The following is a 20376-nucleotide window of genomic DNA, read 5'->3' as shown; positions in this document are numbered from 1 at the left end:
CTTAAAAGTTGCATTACCGCCACCTGCTGTATTTTATCAGTACAACAGCGAACATATTTACGGTGTCTACCCAAAAGTGATTCATTTACCTGTATTATTCTGCTCTATTACCCAGGTCGTCTGGGTTTAGTACGATTTAAAGTCCATACTTTGCCCCAGTACAGTGTTACAATTCACTTAGCGACATACATCAGAGGGTAAGTACAACACTAATCCATTCATACACCACCACTGAAGCAATGCAGGGTTGAGTGTCTTGCCCAAGGACACATTGGACATGTTGCTCAGCTGGGGATTGAACCCTTGCCCTTCTGGTTGAGAGGTGACAACTCTACCAACTGAGCCACAGCCGCCAGTACTTCCCTTATTGTAATGTCGAACTCCTCCCTCAGCATGTCCACGATGTCCAGAAAGCCCTTTGCAGCATCCATCACCATTTAGATTCTTTCTGACTTGCCTTGTAGCTGCACAGTTTATCACCATGGATATGTGGTAACACGGGGGCGGCTGTGGCTCAGATGGTAAGAGTCGTCGTCGTCGTCGTCCTCTGTCAACTGGAAGGTTGAGGGTTTGATTCCCAGCTCCTGCAGCAGCATGTCCAATGTGTCGGTTCAAGTCCTGGTGCTATGGTAGTTGGTCTGGTTGCTGGAGAGGCGCCACTTATAGTTCACTTCCCGAGTACTGCAAAGTGAGCCCTTGAGCAAGGCACTGAACCCCCTAAGATTCTGACGCGACCCCGGTGAAGCAGTGTGGCTGCCCTACTCTGACATCTCCATTAATGGAGGTCCACAGGTCCTGCTTTGTGTGCATGTGTAAACCAGAATTCCCCCCCCTGTGATTAATTAAGTATATACATCATATATATATATTTATATTTATTAAATGACAGCAGTTAATAATTGTTGTTGTTGGCAGAAAAGATCAGAAATGCAGTTAACTACATCAACTCCACTTTTATTTTCAAATATTCTTCAACCTTATCGTACAAAAATGGGATGCAAAAATGTGTTTTATATTATACACATCAAAAATACTTCATTCTGTTCTTCGTAAGTTTCCACTAAAAGTTGATTCGTTTCACAGTTTCATGTGGTGATTCTGCTCCCTGTGCTTCAACCACTACATTTCCCACAGCTCCTGGATGTGACCGGTCAGCTCCTGCGGCAGCCCGAGCTCTGACACCACATCCACGCAGAGCGACAGGAGGTGGTTCAGGCCTCCACTTGAGCTGGAGGAGCAGTCAGTGGACGCCGAACATGGCTTTCGCTGCTGTGGCGAAGCATCCACGTCCATTTTCTCTCCTCCTCCACCGCAGTTTGTTTCCTTACATCCTCCTTCCTTACATCCTCCTCCTCCTCCACAGCAGTTTGTTTCCTTACATCCTCCTTCCTTACATCCTCCTCCTCCTCCTCCACAGCAGTTTGTTTCCTTACATCCTCCTCCTCCTCCACAGCAGTTTGTTTCCTTACATCCTCCTTCCTTACATCCTCCTCCTCCTCCTCCACAGCAGTTTGTTTCATTACATCCTCCTTCCTTACATCCTCCTCCTCCTCCTCCACAGCAGTTTGTTTCATTACATCCTCCTTCCTTACATCCACCTCCTCCTCCACAGCAGTTTGTTTCATTACATCCTCCTTCCTTACATCCTCCTCCTCCTCCTCCACAGCAGTTTGTTTCCTTACATCCTCCTTCCTTACATCCCCCTCCGCCGCAGTTTGACTCCCCCTGCTCCACCTCCAGATCCTCCATGCTCTCCGAGACGTCGCTCACACTGGGAGGAGGGTGCTCTAAAGCGTACTTGATGCCTGCCACGATTGTGTCTTCATGCTGTGTTATCCGCTTCAGAAGGTCGGTCACAGAGGCCGGCACGGGGCTTTCCGGATGCCGGATCTGGCACCAACAACATATAGCACTGTGACGGGAGACACAAAGAGAGCCACAGTGTCCGATTAGACAATGGCTCAGAGAAGTGACTGGGACAGAAAAGAGTCTTCTGTAATGAACTAAACAAAGAGACTCAGGATGTTTCTGTGCAGGAAAGAGGCAGAAATATTACACCAAGGAGTGTTTTGACACCGGAGCATACTGACTGACACACACACTTTATGGTTTGTCTCAGTGGGAGCGACAGGAGCTGTGACATTAGCATGCGGCTCATGGTGTAATGTAGTGAAGTTTGCACTGTCAGCACATGAACACAAACGGCTACCACCACTAGAATTCAGCTCATCACCAACATCAGCACTCATACTTTGAAATGAAAATGTGTTTTTATGGATATCCAGGATTCATGTGGGTCACCTCTTCACATCTGTAAATCTATGTCGTTGAAATTAAGTGAACATTTTCCCCGTTTTAATTTCTTCTGAAGGATTCCACAGTTTCATTTGGGTCCTCCTCGCCCCCCTGTGCGTAACCCTCCTTAAAGCTATAGATTTATCACATACAGTACGAGTTACCTTACAATTCCTTTGAGCCGGCCCACAGCTGCAGTCTGAGCTGCTCCTTCCCTGTACCCAAGGTTAAAACCATCCTGAAGACAAGCATCCTCCCCTGCATCAGCTCCATCCACAAAACCGTCCTGTGAAAAACAACAGTCAGAGGAGGAAGGGTTCACATTTACATTTACATTTACACACTAAAACACAGCTTTACAGGTAAGTAAGTATGACACAGCACAGGGATGGGCAACTTTGGTCAAAGCAAGGGCCACATTAATTTAATCCTCACTGCCAGAGGGGCCAAATTGTAGTTTCCAAAAACGATTACAGTCGATTATGTCTCAAATTTAACTCAACATATACCAAATATTATTATGGACATACTTCTGGTTTTCATGATTTCATGGCAGATTTCATCATGTTTTCTTCATGTTTCAGAATTGAACTGAGGGCCACGTTGAGGGTTGATGGGGGGCCGCATGTGGCCCCCGGGCCGCCAGTTGCCCACCCCTGACATAGCAGATTAAACATTTAAAAAAAAAAACACTACAAACAAGCAAAAGTTGGCATTTTAGTATTCACTTTAGTCAAACAGGTGTTTTGGTGTAAAGAGTTACCGTGTTAACTGGTGACTCTCAGCCAAATGTGTCTGTGGTTGTCATAGTAACAAGTTCAACACATAAAAACGTGAAATATCCCCACGAAAGCCTCTTTGCTTAATTAAAAAAATAAAATAAAGATATATCTGACAAGTACTTTGACGTGATAATAAAATAAAACAAAGAGGCAGTCTTCAAAATATGTTGTTATTACGACAACGACTGACGCATTCGGCTGAGAGTCACCAGTTAACACGGTAACTCTTAACACCGTAACACCGGTTAGCTGAATGCTACATTAGCTTTACCCTGACGCGCTTCTTCATGTTGGATGTCCACTCTTTGCTGAGCAGAGTAATGTCGTCCCCACTCTCGTCGAAGACATCGTCTCCATTGTTCGAAACAGCTTTAACCCAGGCCATCGTGGGATAAAAATAAAACCTGTTTCAACGAAACACTGTTGATTTTTATATGACATGTGAACAACGTGCCAGATGTGGACAAACCATTACGTCGTAGTGGAAACTGGTAGCAGCTTCTAGCTAATAATACCGACGTCATCATCCCGCGCCTTAAAGGGGACGTCGCTTCTGTCATGTTGATGGAGTACATCCTTAATATTTACAGCCTTTAACAAATCTATCAGAACTGTTAGTGGCTGTATTTTATTTAGTGGGATTGTCTAAATGATCAGGAGTTTTTTTCTGTGAAATCTGTAGTCGTGTTTTCTTTTTTTAATTATTTTTTATTTGTCAAAATACTCCATTACTGATAGAGCCTATATACTGTAAATAATAGATCATAAATAATAATAATAATAATAATAATAATAATGATAATAATAATAATAATAATAATAATAATAATAATAATGATAATAATGATAATAATAATAATGATAATAATAATGATGATGATAATAATGATAATAATAATAATAATAATAATGATGATGATAATAATAATAATAATAATGATAATAATAATAATAATAATAATAATACATTTAATTTGTAACGCACTTTACATTTTTGCAGAAAAATCTCAAAGTGCTACAGGAAAGAAAAAATAGAAATAAAAACAAATTTAATCAACTAAGCAACTAACTACTAAACTACTAAAACTAAAAGCGTCAGCAGCCTGTGGAGCCCTCAGCTGCTCGGGGGGAAAGTGTCCACAGACTGTGGAGCAGAGGAGCAGATACATCACCTTCATTTAAAATCCCACTGCATTAAAAGTAGAGATCAAGTATGAGCAAAATGTAAACACTTAGAGCTTAGTGATTCATTGTTTACAGTCCTATGTGGCAATTTAAGATTGTAAATATTGTAAAATGTATGTGTCGCAATAGTTGAATGTTCCTTTGTTATTGTGGTGGAACTACTTTATATAGCTGCACTTTGGTAATTTGGTACTGTGGTTCTCAAACTAGGGTCCGGACGTCTCAAAAGGACAACAAGATAAAAGTGAGGAGTCATGAGATAATTAACCTCATGCTTATTGTTTCTGGTGTACTTTTCCTTTAATGCCTACTTCTTATAGGAGTATATTTAAAATGTAAAAATGTAGAGCATCCTGCAATCTCGTAAAATCGTAATATAAATGACATCCTGCAGGGGGCGCTAGTGCCTTGCTTTAAAATTGAGTGTAGTCTTTTACAGTAACAAAACATTGTCAAACTTCTTCAGGCAGCAAATCTCAAAAGTGTTTACAGATGATTTTCTCTCCTGGTGCCTTTTTATTTAGTCCCGGAGTCTGTGAGTCCTCTAACAGTCACGCCGACAATTTATGTTATTAAAACACAAGTTAAACATTTGCTTTTAATGGATTCAAATTTGGCTTTTGATGCAAGTTTTTAAGAAGTATTATTTTATTGTCGCAAAAAACTACATTAAAACTCCTTTAAAATACATAAAATCAAAAATAAGACTTTTAAGAAATGCCAAATTGTCCAGATAAAAAGTCCTCTGAAGGTTAATATTTATATTTGATAAATGAAACTTAATTTATCTGAATATTATCTGATTAAATCAAATTATTAACACATTTTATCTCACTGATTTCTCTAATAAAAGTGGTGTAGTTTCAGGAATTAAATACAAAAGCAAACACAATATTTTTTTATATGTATAACCAGATATTAATATAAATTAAATAACAAATCAAATATCTTTATTTTCCAAAACATGTTATACAAAAATAATGTTTTCTCTGTATCAGGAGAAATCAATGAAGCAATACTGTACATGTTCAGAAACATGCTGCCGTGCATCAGAAGTAATGTTGTTGTTTTTAGTGCATCTTCAAATCTCTGTCCAGTGCATCTTTTCAGCTTCCTGTTTAAGTTTTCAAACCAGGAAATGTCATCCATCGTGACAAAAGCATTATTCAGCCATCAATAATACATCCCGCCTTCCTTCTCCTCTCTCACGTTTGAGTGTAGAGGAATGAAATCTTCAGTTTTATTTTCAGATCTCCTCATTCTTCATGCCATGCTTTATGGAAAACACAAGAGAGAGCAGGCGCTGGGGCTTAATGCCTTTCACCTCGTTGGATGCATTTGCAGCTGCCGGTCAACAATGGCCTTGAGACATGGCGCTTTGAGGCCACGGCGGAGCTGTTCCTGTTCTGGAAATGGAGTCAGCCTGGAGGCCTCATTCACTGCAGCCACACCTTTAGCCCCCCCCCCCCCCCCCCCCCCTCGCTCAAAAAGGAGTCAAAACAAGCAGCCGGGGCAATCACCTGACACATTTCCATCCAATTTCCACCGCAGAATGTGTTCATTTTCAGGCTAATGGCATGTCATTTTGCTGGAGCCTTTGGTCAAGAATTAATCCTGGAATCAAAACAGATTTTCCAGGGAGCAATCTTCCATCAAGTATTGATTTTTTTACACTCACAGAGCCTGTACTCCCTAATTTAACCTGACAGCCAGCAGCACAATGGACTGGGAGCACCTTGGCATCTCACAGAGGGAGCTCTCCTCCTCCTCCTCCCCTCTTCTTCTCACCATGAAGTGAAAGAGAGAGGGGGAAAAAAGGACTCCCAGATGTATAAAACAAAGAGCATTGCTTACAGAAAACACAGATATAAGCTTCCGTCTGTGTCTTTTACCTCTAATTACGTTTTCTAGTGTAGTGCAACTTGGGCAGGTAAGGCTGAGAGGGAGAAGGGGAGAGTGTTGTGGGGCCATCAGCTATCATTATGTGCCTGTTGACATCTCCCTGTCTTTGAGTGATTCTCATCTGTGATTTCCCTCGGCCATTTTCCACAGATACACAAAGAAGAGGGGTCTCATCATGGCCCCTGTTAAAAAAAAAAAGGACCGAAGTGTCTGTCCACTAATAAGAAAGCAAAGATGTGTCCGAGGGTGTCACTCCTCTCTCAGATATGCAATCATTCTCTCTCCCTCTGCATGTGCTGTAAGTACACTATACCGTGCATAGAGGTCAGCGGGATGAGGGGATGATGGAGAGCAGGGACGGTTATTTTCCTCCAGCTCTTAAAGCTGCGATGACCCATGAGCAGGAGAGTTGCACTCTGCCAAAGGGTTTTCCATGCGCTGCTTACAAACTACCTGACAGATGGGGAAACAATTTCACTTTTCATCTTCTGCTTTTTTTTTTATTTATTTATTTATTTTTACTTATACTCCATCGTGGTGTTTCTATTTGCCCACATTTTAGAGTATAGGTAATAGCACGCTCTCAGGGAAATGTAACCAGTGATGAAAATGTGGATGATCCTTTACATAAAAGCATCACAACCTCCGTGAAAATAATTTGTTATGACTCAAAGTTTCATGTTCAAAACCTAACTCAGAATACATTTTTTATTATTATTTACAAAAGTAAAAAATAAACTCATATGTGAATTAAAAAAAAGCTCCTCGGTGTTTAAAGCGCCTGTAAGGAACTTTTGGTTTGTGTTGATTTTGGCGCCCCCTGTGGACAAAGCAGTACCCAGGGTACACTACAAGATAATCGGGCTGATTTCCCCCCCCCCCCCCCTTGAGACCAAAGTCACCAAAGGCCCGACTATCTGATGGATCCCAGATTCTCCTCGCTGTGAGGTGTGTTAAGAGTGATTTCAAGCTCCCGATCTGCTCAGAAGACGATCGAGGTGCCCCCCCGTTTTGAAATCGTAAACATTAAACGTGTTCAATATTTACAATCAGAAATCCTGCTGTGTGTTTTAAATGTATCCATATAGAAATAGTCAATCTTGGGGCACCAGTAGCATAGTGGCTAGTGCGCACATCCCATGTACAGAGGCTATAGTCCTCCAAGCGGGCGGCCTGGGTTCAAATCCGACCTGTGGTTCCTTTCCCGCATGCTCCTCACTCTCTCTCTCCCCGATTTCCGCCTCTATCTACTCTTCTTTCTTGAAATAATGGTATAAAAAAAAAAACAAGGCAAAAAAAAGTGTATGCAAGTATGTTTTAATTAAAATAATAATAGAAATCAGATATTATTTATTTTTAGCTTCAGTGGCTATCTTCCTTGCTGTCACCTGATAATTGTCTGTCCCCTCTGAAACACATTACATTTTGTTTAATGGAAACATATATATAAGGCCACCAGGGTACCCCGTGCACAGCCTAAACATTCTCAGGTGCGCATGGATGCAGGAACATACCATGAAAAATAAATATATTAATCTGTGGCACTCTGAAAATAACTTTTTTCAGGTTCGCCCAGGAAGCTATACAGGCGAAACGAGTTGTTCTCTCAATAAAATACAGGAAACATATATCTATATATCTTTAGTTTGCACAAAACAAATGTATAAAAAAAAAGGTTTCACAACTAAATTTGGAATGAATGCACACAGCTTGTTTCTGTGAAGGAGTGTATGTCTTTGAGCTGTGAGTGGTAGGCTACTTTTTTTAAAACTTGTGTCTGATAAATAGAGATCTTTGTGACATGTAGAAACCTGAAAAGGTCAAATTAAACAAAGTCAACACACGGGTTAGAATCTGTTGTTACAGAATACTTTGAGGAAAAAGGGAAAGGTCCTCCCTGTCATCATTAACATGAGTTGCTGCGCTCCTTGTCATCTTTACACAGTCCCCAAATCGAGAATGAAGAGGCCTGAGCTGAGTTGTTATTCTGCTCCTAAAATTTCAGAGCGATTAAAGATACACAGAATCGCTTCTTGTCATGATTATAGGTCAGGATTTATCTTAGTTTAGTTTACTGTTTGGTTTGTCAGGGACCATGTAAATACATGAACTTATATAGGTTCAGGAGCAGGACCACGCCTAAACCACACCTTCAATCACCTGACAAGCCGACTTATACCGAGCCATCCCACTCCGACCTGTTTGTCTCAGTTCTTTGACCTCCCTTCCCTTCCTCTCATCCATTCTCCTCCTTCCTCATCCCTTCGTCTCGTTTGTCTAACTCTTATAGGCAAAGTCTGGGCCGTGATCAGCTCGGACTGAACCCCCGTCCTGAGTCTCCCTCTGCCCTGCAGTCAGTCCACCCCCCCCCCCCCCCCCCAGATTCTATCTGCAGTCCCTGTGCAGGTTTACACACAAATAATACAAAATACAAAATGAATTATCACACTATAATATCATCTTTAATGAAAGTCCCTCTTTGAGGACAAAACTCAAATCTTTTCATAAACAAACAGAAACTTAACCTCGAGGACATAAACGTTTTAATGAGATAAATAACAGCTTGTGATGCTTGAGGTCAACGCAAAAGAGTCTACAATTACAGAGCTATTGATTAAATACCGACTCATGGACTGTAACAAATTAAGCATCCAAACGCGTCAATGACATTTATTGTGTTTCATGAATACATGTCATGTTGGAGGTTTTTTTTGTCATGTCCCTGTGTGTGTGTTCAGTGGATTCAAAAGAAAACGAGGTCACACGGCCGAGCCATTAGAGGAGGATGTGAACTTTTAAATATAGTGTTATTGATTACTCTCTTTTATCTTCAACATCGTCCGGACCATTGTGTGTGTGTGTGTGTGTGTGTGTGTGTGTGTGTGTGTGTGTGTGTGTGTGTGTGTGTGTGTGTGTGTGTGTGTGTTGAAAGCAGGCGTGTAACAGCAGCTCTTACAGTCTCACCTGTGTGCTTGTGAGACTTTGGGGAAAAGAGTCTCGCACAGAATCCGTGAGTCGAGTTCAGGCCGCCGGAAAACAAAGACATCACAGCTTAAAGACATGCATTCAAAAACTGCGCTGCTAGAAAGTGAAATGGACTATGAGCCGATGCAATCAGCTGCTCAAGTCAGACAGGTGTCTCTGTAAAGACCCAGGCTATTAACTCCTCTACCTGCAAATACCTCGCTGTGTGTCATTGCTAATGACGCTGAAAAAAAAGGCAGAAAAAACCCCAGGAACAACAGTGAAAGTAAAAGGGATCATATGCATGGCCGACCTCGATTGCATGTGAGGATTGGTAATTGCACCCCCAGAGGCATCAGGGTGTGCGGAGCAGCAAAGTGGGAGACGCCTGAGCAGCTCGGGCTTCACAGTCAGTGTACCAACATCTCAACCTTGAGGAGGAAGTGAAAACAAGGCAGCAGCGGCTGAGGAGGAGGAGGAGGAGGAGGAGGAGGAGGAGCGGCGTGCGGGTGAGGGATGTACAGACAGTTCATTTACGCAGAACATCAGCCCCACCGCCTATTGTCTGAAAGATAAGAAAGTGAATGCTTCATGCCTGATGGAAAACAAAGGCAGTAATTTAAAAGCATCTGCATCCAACACATGCGCGCTCTCCCTGCACCTCTCTGTTTCTGTGTCCTGACTGATATTGAAACATAATCCATTTGGAGCGCAGACATGTCATAATATTTCTATCCGGCCTCCCCTCCCCTCTGCCGCTCCCTCTCATTCTGGACCATTTCAGGTGGCTGCAGGTTGAACTGGGATGTTTTATTGCAACAAGTCAGACAGTCGGCTGAAGACCGGAGCCTTCACTTTGATTCTGTTTCGACATTTTTTTTTTATTTAAAGAGAGAAACAAAAAAGTCGTACAAAGTGACCTGAGCTGCTCCTCTTCACAGAATCCTTCAGGAGACATACAGCCACACTTTTTTTTTATTTGACTCCAGTATTCAGTGATAACGAGTACAAATCTGTTGTTCTCTTCAGATGTCGACTTGTTGATCTCGTTATCTAAAGAAGAACAACAGCATGATAACGAGAACATTTCTCGAGATCTCGAGCAAAAATGTATTCTTCTCACAAGATAACGAGCGTTGTGATAAATACATCGAGATCGTGAGAAGAACAACTGAGACTCAGAGGATAAAAGAGTTCAATAATCTGGATTGGGGGTGCCGGTAACCTAGCAGTTACTGCACAGGCCCCGTGTACAGAGGAGTGCGGCTCGGGTCCGAATCCGACCTGTAGGCTCCCTGTCGTCGTCGTCGTCCCCCCCCCCCCCCCCCCCCCTGACTCTCTCCCCCCGATCCACTGTCCTATCTCTAAAATAAAGGCATAAAAAGCCCACAAAATATGAATCTTCCAAAAAATGTCTTTATTGAAGCCTGTCCACTTCGGGCTTCCGTACATACCTGTTCACCTCGGTAGGTAAACCAGAAGCTGTATGACCATCTTTAGAAACATTATACAAAACAAAAGCTCATCACACTACTGTCCTGCTCTCACAGTGGATCTCTGATAAGTGAAGAAAAGTAAGAGAGTATCTTGTCTTTTTTTCCCCTTTAAGATATTTGTTTTGATTTTTGTTTTATAATTTATAATTTATATTCTATTGATTTTTATAACAACATTATAATGGCAAACAAACAGATTAAAAGGGAACAACAAAACAGGCAGGAAACATAATAGACAATAAATGGAGGACAGAAATGAGATACAACGATGCAGAAAGTATTAACAGTGCATCAGCAGAAGGAGGGAATATGACATGCGCTTGCAAACAAACAAAAGTCAGTCAACACCCTGGCAGTGATGTGTTGCGTCCTCCTGATATAAACTGGCTAAAATTGTCCCATTGCTCCTTAGAAATGTCATTTTTCCAGTTCAGCTTTCCAAGCATATTTTCACAAGCAGCTATTGTCATCATTTCTTCTTTCCACATTCTCAGTGTCGGAGTTCTTGATTCTTTCCAAAATCCAAAAGAATTAGCCGAGCACATGTTGTTAAGCCAGTTGTTAATACTTTAAATGAGTGTTTGCTTAAATAGGGTACTACACCTTTATCCCCCAGGAGACAAAAGCTGAGGTGATCTGGGAAGTTGGCATCTCAACCAGTCCTCCATAAGTGCTAAAATATTGTTCCATAATGGGAAAACCATTCGGCATTCCCATAAGGCGTGAATCTATACCACATTCTGATTTACATTTCCAACACGAACTACTTTGGATTAAATCCATACTCTTAAGTCTTGCAGGGGTGTAATAATATCTAGTCAGTATTTTATATTGAATACATTTGCCTCTCGCTTCTCTGATATACTTCCCATTCTGTAAAAGAATCCTCTCCCACATCTCCTCATTCAGTGTGTATCCAGTGTGTAAGATTTTTACCTTTATTATTGTTTAACCATGGACACATTTCACACCACTTTGAGGCTTTAAGGAACAGTATTGCTCGATTGTGTTTTTATCCTTGGGAAAGTGAAACATTTCTTCCATGCAGTGTCTAATTTGCAGATACTTCCAGAGATGACCATGACCCTCGAAGTTAAATATCTCCCTCATCCTGTTATAAGAAAGAAACTGGTCATCCTCAAATAGGTCCCCAATCAGTCTAATACCTCGTCTTAGCCATTGTGCCCAGTAAATTGTTTGTTTACCTATTTTTTATTTTAGGATTATACCATACGGGATGCATATTTTTGGTTAGTTTCAGAGAGTTTACATGTTTTATGAACACTTTGCCACACTGTCTTGGAATAAGCCAAGATGGGGTTCACCCTTGTTTTTTGAGCCTTCCTTAATGTTTGTGCCTCAACAGGTTTAAACGGAGAAGTGAGCTCCTGTTCAATCAGGACCCAGACCATTTCAGGGTTCATTTCTACCCAGTGTTTTGCAAGTTTATCCATTTCAAATGAACTGCTGTAATATTCTAAGTTTGGAAGTGATAGACCTCCTGCTTTTTTAGGTTGGCAGAGTTTATCCAGATTAATTCTAGGCTTTTTCCCCTCCCAGAGAAAATGTTTTATCATGTCATTATATCTTTGCAATAATGGCTTTTGAATACATATAGGTATCATTCCAGTTAAGTAATTTATCTGTGGGACATTTACCATCTTTATTATGTTTACTTTTTGATTTTTAACTTTAAACACTGCATTAAATAGCTCTACACCATCTGTCACCAGTATGGCATTTTAAAACTGACTTCACTACAACTGCATTTAAAATCATTAATGAAAGTGTTTTATTATAAACATTAAAACAGAACCTGAAGTCTCTTTTACTGTATGTACACGTCTACAGGAAAAAGCAACGAGGGAACAGCACAGACGTTTGAGGAAGACGTATGAACTGATGACAAGAAGACGCTGAGGTGACGAGACACGGGCGAGACTAACGACACAGGTGAAGACAATGAGGGCGATCAAAGGGAGGAAGTAAGAGAAGACAGGAAACACTGGGGACATAACTACCACAATAAAACAGGAAACACCAAAGGATAAACTAGGAAAATAAAGAAAAATAAAACAGGAAATGAAATCTAAACACTTAAATAAATAATAATAATAAATAAAGTACAAAACTTGACAAGAACAAATCATGACACAGAGAAATCGAAACCCTTAGATAATATTTCAATTTAACAGATTGACTTAATGACATTTCTCTAAAAGATCATGTGTGAACAATCTTCAGAAGCGGGAGCTTTAAAGAGCGGCTCATTACTTTCTTGTGTCAAAATCTTCCTTACTTGTAACTCGTTAAATTTTCGGATACAATAAAACTTTTTCCACAAACAGGACCCAAACTTTTGTGCGCTGACACATTGACGTCCAACAGTGACTGATAACAACTCTCAAAGCCTCTGACATTGACTCTGTAATTCTGCTTCAGGACTCCTTTGAGCCGTGCCGCTGTTACTCTTCATTCAGAAAAGCCTGCGTCGCTTCAGAGCGAGAGGAGAGAAGTAAACTTTTGTCAGCGGCAGAAAACACAAACAGTTAGAGAAAACAGATATGGGTCAGGCGCTGCATCTGCACAATTACATTGTTAATGGGGAAGACAATGAAAAAATGGCGCGGATCGAAAACACAAAAGAACATCAAATAGCTCGCCTGAGCCGCCGCCGCGTACACCTCAGCCATCACCACTCAAAAATACATCCAGGGTTTTGAAATGAAGGAGGAGGGGGGAGAGGGGGGGAAGGGGGGGGGCTGAAAGGAAGACGAAAAAGCATCTTGAACATCATCTTTCAGTCTAATGTTAATAATTTATGTTGTCTGTGCTTTTTATTATTATTATTTATTTATTTACTACTTTCTTTTCAGCAGCCTGCCTGGGTTTCAAAGGCATCGCGGACAGGGAAGCTGTATCAAACTTTTGAGTTTAGTTTTCAAAAGGCTTTCTCCCCCGTTTATTTATATATTTCTTCTTCTTCTTCTTTACACTTGTCTTGTTGTTATTTGGCGAGGCAAAAACATGAAGCTTTGATGAGAAGCAAACCTGACATGTATTCTTCTCCACTGACCCCCAAGGAAATCTAAATAAATAGCTAAATATTGTATGTAAGGCTCTTTCTGTAAAGCAGCCACCCCCCTCTCATTAAACATCCATTCATTATTGACCCCCCCCCCCCCCCACCACCACCAACAACAACGTGCTGAATGTCGAGTACTAACACCGCAGCGTAAACATGAAAGTGTGTGCAGGTTGCTTTAAGGTGCATTCGACCATGACCTCGCAGAGAGCGTGTTAGTTTATATTTGACATTTTCAATAACCGTGTTTATGTGTTCAGATGAAAAGCGAGGTCAGCCATGTTTTAGAATATTTCTATGTTATTGAAACCTTTGAACTCCACGGCGAGCGGTGAGTACCCGTGTTACTCAGGTCCCGTACCACACTCCAGAAATGAAACACAAAATCTGAACAAAATCTGTCTTATAAATTATAAATCATATTCCACTTCATGTTGTCCATTTGAACCATTTTAAGGACATTTTAGTTCCAATGGTTATATATGGACTTAGCCATTGGTTCCCAACCTGGGGTCTGGGCCCCCGTAGGAGGAACGCCTGAGATCTCGGGAGCGACTCGAGGCTCTTCTCTGAGGTTGCCAAAAATAGATTTTCACACATCAAATAAAGTAATCTATTAACATTTCTAGGAAATGTTTACACAGTGCTGTTGGTACAATGTACAGTTTGTGCTGATCGAGACATGAGCTGATCAGACAGGTTTGTTTTTTTATACCAGGCTGTAAACATGTTAATCTCTGCTGTAAAAACAGACGTTTTTGAATGGGTGTGTATGTGACCTCCTGTTCTTCTGCAGCCAGCCTCTAGTGGACACTCGACGAACTGCAGGATTTTTTCTACATCAAGGCTTAATGGATCTTCTTCCTCGTTTAGCTGTGTTCAATGAAAAATGCAATCAGAGTTTGAATTGTCTCTCTGACGATTTATATTTTGTCTCATAGCTTCTACGGCACATTTTTACTTTGTTGGCTTTTGATTTATAAGAAAGCATCACTCCATTGAAAACAGGACACACAGTTCATGTCAAACAATTGTTTATTACTAATTATGGTACAAATCAATGTGACATAGCCTACTTGAAGCTTTTTTTAAATTTTGGAAATACACAAAGTGCTGCTTAACTGACCGAACAGATATTGCTCTAAAGATTAAGTACAGTTTTCAGTCTATAAAAAAAAAAAATGAAAACCAACCTCTGTGGGCGCTTCAGCTTTGGTTTCTGAGTTCTTCGACTATAAACAAAATGTCAAACCGGTTTGTTTGTGTAAATAACATTTCACAAAATCATGTAAAAGGGTGATAAAATAAATCATCCTAATTGTTTTTTTTTTTTTTTAAGAGCAACATGACTGTAATCTTCTTTTCCCCCTCTATGTGGGTCTAAAGGTCTGTGGAGAACCGAGGCGGACGTCACCATGAATGAGAAATTAAACGACGGTAATTAAGTGTAAGCAGAAGACCGGGGAGTCGCCTGGCTCAGGAATAAAAAGCACACATCACACGTTAAATAAAACAATCATGTGTCACAGGATAATAAATGAAACAAGCCTCTCCCTCCCCGCTGAAGGTGAACATGGATACACAGTGCGGAGGAAGCGTCTGCTGCTTGTATGGCGTCTGTATGATTCTCACCAGAACAGTACTGAGGTAAACCTTGGATGAACTTCTGTACATTTGGACTTTTTTTTTTTTCATTATCTCAGATTTGAAAGATTGTCAACATCATGAATCTATTTCTCTGTACAATGTGCATAACTATAGAGCTTTGGTCCAGCGTTGAGAAGTTGAGCGAAAGGCATCGACTCCCGTCTGTGTCTTCTTTTGTTTTGGTTTTGGTTACAGCTTTATCGTTAAGCCTCATGGACAGATCCGTATCGTACCTGCAGGAGCCGCCCGCTGTTTTTTCTCACATGTGTTGAGTGGATGCAGACATGATGGTTCTTGGCCAAAGATTTGCTTGGATTACGTATTTGAAGCTAAACAAAAACACACAAAGAAACCTAAACAACAGTTTAACTCAAAAGTCTCTGTGCGCCAAAGTGAAACGAGTCTATAGATTTTCTGCAAATTCCTGTTTTCCTTTTTCATAAAGGCAAAGATGTAAAGCTTCTTCGTGTGTCTTACATTTACTGAGCGTGTGTGTGTGTGTGTGTGTGTTTTATAGATAGTGAAGAAGAACACAGCAGTGCACAGGAGGGGGGGGGCTGAAAGACAGAGATAACCAAAGTGACATGGAAGGACAGATATCGAGCAGACACATGATTCTGAATAAATTGCATCAAATTTCACCTCACTTCAAATTAAGTTCACTCGTTCTGACATGTGACACTTATTCTCAACATTCACCTCTTTTTTCTATTTTCTTTTTTTTTTTTCATTCTTTTCCTGTGAGGGTTTTTATACGAGAGGCAAATATCTGTAGTGACAGTCCGTCGGGGAGGTTCCAGGATGAAATTATCGACATAAATATCACAAAGTAATACGACGTAAAAAAAATAAAATAATAAAAGCAAAACAGTTCAATACACAGTGAGGGAGACACGATCCATAGACATGTAAGAAGACTGAAACTAACTTCATCCCACATATACAATAAACACAAAACATATCAAAGGGGAATCTGTTGAAATAAACCTTTTTAACCCCTTTCACTGCAGAAGTGATCAATTCTTAAGAGAAGATAAAAAGTAATTTGAATTTGAATGTTTGATTTTAAAATCTGTAAACGTTCAATAAGCCGAGTGGAGTGCGGAATATAAAGAAATAACATTTTATCTGTGAAGGAACTTTTTCTGAGATATAAAACGGTTCAAAGAGTGGTCCGGTCAGCGGTAACAAACACGCTTTAACCACATGTTTACGTCAATTATCGTGATAAATATGATGTATTCTGGTTATAATTAGGGCTGTCAGTGTTAATTAGTTAGTCACAAATAATGAAGGTCTGAAATTGATGCAGTCATTTTCTTTAAATCATGATTAATCACATACTATTTTGTCCCTTAAAGGCAGGTTTGGTCATTTCCTCCAGATCCACTTTTTAAGATTTTGGTTGAAATCATCTTTAGGTCCTGACAGAAATGAATAACTCGTGTGCTCTGAAAAAGGAACAAAGAAAATCCGTCATCTGTAGCAGTTTGTAAGTCTGTAAAAACTTCAACCAATGTCTGCCATGAGGTACCAATCTGATGAACCAATCACATGCCTCCCTGTCTCCCTGCTCGTTCTCTCCCCCTGAGATGAGGTGTGAGGGGGCGTGGCTCTTGAGGGAGCACAGAGGGGAGGGGGTGGGTGCAGACGGAGCACTAAGGGAATGCTACTTTCAAAATCATGCTAGTTTTAGTCGTCCTCAGTGTCTCCCTGTAGTCTCAGTGATGTAAAAGAAGGACACCGCTGCATCTTTGAATGTCTCACTTCACTTTAACAAACTCTCAGACCGCTCAGCTGACGAGTCCAAAGTAATATCCACCTGATGACATCACACATTGACCTTTGTTACCGTTCCTCTGAGCTGTTTGACCTCAGTTTGTGATCCCTAACCACTTCCTGTTTCTTTGCTTTATGATCATGTCCTCACCTTTCATCTACAGGAAGGTCCTTAAGTAATTTCAAAATAAAAGCAGGGTTGAATTCAAACTGCAAGTAAAGTACTCTCAGCTTAAGACAGTACAAAATTTCAAAATAAAAGCCTAACATTTGGGATTTTTAGATGTGAAATAATGGAATTTCAAACATGCGATTAATCATGATTAACTATTTAATCATTTGACAGCTCTAGTTATATTGTTTCGTTCGGGATGCCTGGTATGAGGCATATTCTTTACGTGGTTGGAGTTGAAGAAAGCACGGACATATTAACCTTAAAGAAAATTCATCCACCACATGTTTCTACATCACGGTGTGTAAATGATCAGGAAATCACAGCAGACACTGTCGCAGCTGTTTGACATGATGGTTTTTTTGTTTTGTTTGTTAAAGTTGACCCACAGAGGGAAACATGTAAGAAAAGGAAGGAGGGAAGCGATAAAAAAAAATAAAAAAAATAAAAAGGTAAAATCTTCACCAGTCCTTGAGCTGAAATTGATGAGTTCTTTGGCTATCAGGCTTTGGCAACAGAATGACACAGTAGCTCTGAACAAAGCTGCAGTCAACTTGACAGAAACCCTTCATCATCATCATCATCATCATCATCATCATCATGTGATCAAGTCCTTATTTACTCTCCGTCCGACGTCATCTGAAACAACCTCATGAGATTATTAATAAATACCTGTAAAAGTTGTACAAAGTTACACTGTGACTGAAAATATCTGCAGATGAAACACAAATCAAACATCATCATCATCATCATTATGCAATCGTTTAACAGCAAAGGTTACATTTTTTTTCTTGTTGAAAAAGAGAACGTCATCGGCGTGATTTCAATTTTCGAAGACAGCGTTTTTTCTTTTTTTGTTCTTTGTAAAGATATTTACATACAAACGATGAAGAGAGAAAAGTAAGCGAGACAAAGATAAAATGTTTACTCAACCTCACACATATAGCTTAGATCTGCCAGTACAAATGTAGAAATTTAGAGCACATTTACATTACAAAATTATTCTTAGTACTCAGATGCAACAGACTTTGGTAAATAGTGTTTCGATTTGGTATGATCTCTTTACTAAATCCCGCCTCGGGGGAACCAAAATTTGGGTGATAGTCCGGTCCATACGGCCAGACTCTAAAACTCTTTGAAACAGCACACCGTGTTTATTTTATTTTATTTTTTTACATAATTCTCACATATTAATCTCTTTTTTCTGGTTTTTGGTTTCGCCAAGGTCATTTACATAGCTGTGGTAATCACACTGACAACACATAGTTTTTGTTTGTCCATCCAGGTGACTCAGGAACATTTTTCAGTTCTCATGTCACGATGAGTTCATCCACCTTTTGTTCTTTTTAATGGCTGCCACTTTTGCACTCCACGTTTGTTGTTGTTGTCGTTGTTGTTGTTGTTGTTGTTGTTGTTGTTGTTGTTGGAGGAGGAGCTCGTTCATTTGGGGAGCTCCTCTAGAGAATCAGTGAGAGGGTCCATGGGTGCACCGGGGCCAAGGTCGGGCTGTTTCAAACGCTTTATTGTGTTTTTCAAAGCTTGCCTCTTGTTGCAGAACCAGACCCGCACCACCTCCCTGTCGTAGTTCAGTTTCTCTGCTATTTCCGTCATTTCCTGTCCGGAGGGGTGCGTGTTCTTCTCAAAGTGGCTGTTGAGGATCTCGAGCGCCTGCGGGGTGAAAGAGGTCCGCCTCTTGCGTTTTTTGGAAGGCTCGCTGCCGATAAACTCAGTCAGGTTCTGCATGCCGGATCGGTGGCGGGCCTCAGCCTCGGCCATCCAGCGCTCCAGAACGGGCTTAATCTTCTGGGCGCTTTTAGGGGTGATGTCCAACTTCTCAAACCTGGCAGGATATAAAAGGCCAGGGTTCAGTTTTCCTGTCAGACTGCTACCTATTGTGTTCTCTTGGGCTTCCTGTGGTAGGAAAAAGTGGCTTCTCAGGATGGTGTGTCTGGGGAGAATTGAGAAAAAAGAATCTTACTTAGGCGCCCTGCCAGAACAAGGGATAAGCTGCCTGCCTTTCAGTCTCCTCGACCAGAATGCCACAGGGACTGAGACTAACATCCAGGTACACATCCAAGCCAAACTCCTGTGTACTCTGCGTCAGGAAACACCTCAGCTGCAGCAGCTGGAGGCGACCGCTGCCAGTAGTGTGTCAATTTTCTGGAGGATTCTGTGGGTCTCTGTCCCAACTTGGCAATAGTGGCGCAAGGAGATATCGCCAACGGCTAGTATCAGGTTCACTCGAACCAAAAAAACACCAATCACCTGACTCAAACTTTTAAATGCTGCTCTTCAAAAAAAATATCTCACAACAGAAAAACAAAACAGGAAGTGCTCTAAAAAAAAAATCCCATTACTTCCCCTAATCCACTAATGCATGCAGGTAAAACTGGCACCATCATTTATTCACAAGAAGAGCTTGAATGATTAATCCAAATGTACCTTTAATACATTTTTCAGAATTTCTTTCATCCACTAACAACGCTTCATTTGATATTAAATAAGAATACATTTACACGCTCTTATTCTGAAAGGGCCTGCAGCTCAGAGGCCCTTCCTCTGACACTAAAAACACTGCAGGTTGTCGGGTGCTCCTGCCTGAGATATTAACAGATCTGTGGAGGATTTTATAGAGATGAAGATCTTATATTCTACTGTAACAGAATTCCTCTCACGCCTGTGATGCTTTGAGGGCTCAAGAATCTGAACTCACAGCAAGAACCAAGACGACTCTGATTTTTTTTTAAAGCCAACAGATACTTTTTTGTCATGTGTTGAAAATGAAGGAAACTTTGGATTTGGTCAAAATGAGAGCAGTATATTTGAGGATATTTGTAAAGATATTTGATACACAGTGAGGATCAGACTCTTTGTGATTAATAAGTTAAGATGACTTTTGAGTGATTATTTACAAAGAAAGCAAGCTGAGACACCACCCTGACTGTTCCTGTTCTTTCAAGTGTTTCAAATGTTTCCTGAGTGATGCGTGCTGGATTGGATTTGTCCATATTTGGGCGTTTATCATCTGTTTAATGTCTGTTTCACCTTTTGACAGATGTGAGGACGACA

The 20376-nt window shown here is 40.7% G+C and overlaps 2 protein-coding genes across 3 annotated transcripts in view; both read right to left on the bottom strand.

The window, feature by feature from the left end:
• Positions 1-928: 928 nt before the first annotated feature.
• Positions 929-3596, bottom strand: otulina (OTU deubiquitinase with linear linkage specificity a). The gene is made up of 4 exons (XM_061064668.1): positions 3349-3596; positions 2460-2581; positions 1733-1912; positions 929-1342 (listed from the first exon to the last, which is right to left on the bottom strand). Exons 1-4 carry the CDS (start codon positions 3460-3462, stop codon positions 1120-1122), a joined length of 639 nt encoding a protein of 212 aa, XP_060920651.1. The 5' UTR covers positions 3463-3596; the 3' UTR covers positions 929-1119.
• A 13467-nt stretch (positions 3597-17063) lies between these two features.
• Positions 17064-20376, bottom strand: part of pou6f2 (POU class 6 homeobox 2) — a 72492-nt gene continuing 69179 nt past the window's right edge. For both annotated transcript variants that reach the window (XM_061064655.1, XM_061064654.1), the window contains one exon: positions 17064-19255. In XM_061064655.1, the coding sequence (XP_060920638.1) occupies positions 18748-19255 (508 nt within the window). In that variant the 3' untranslated portion in view covers positions 17064-18747. The remainder of the gene's footprint in view (positions 19256-20376) is intronic.

The sequence above is a fragment of the Labrus mixtus genome, chromosome 19 (assembly GCF_963584025.1).
Source record: "Labrus mixtus chromosome 19, fLabMix1.1, whole genome shotgun sequence".
NCBI classification, from domain to species: domain Eukaryota; kingdom Metazoa; phylum Chordata; class Actinopteri; order Labriformes; family Labridae; genus Labrus; species Labrus mixtus.
Note: the sequence above shows the minus strand (reverse complement) of the source record. Positions and strands in the feature narration are given on the sequence as shown.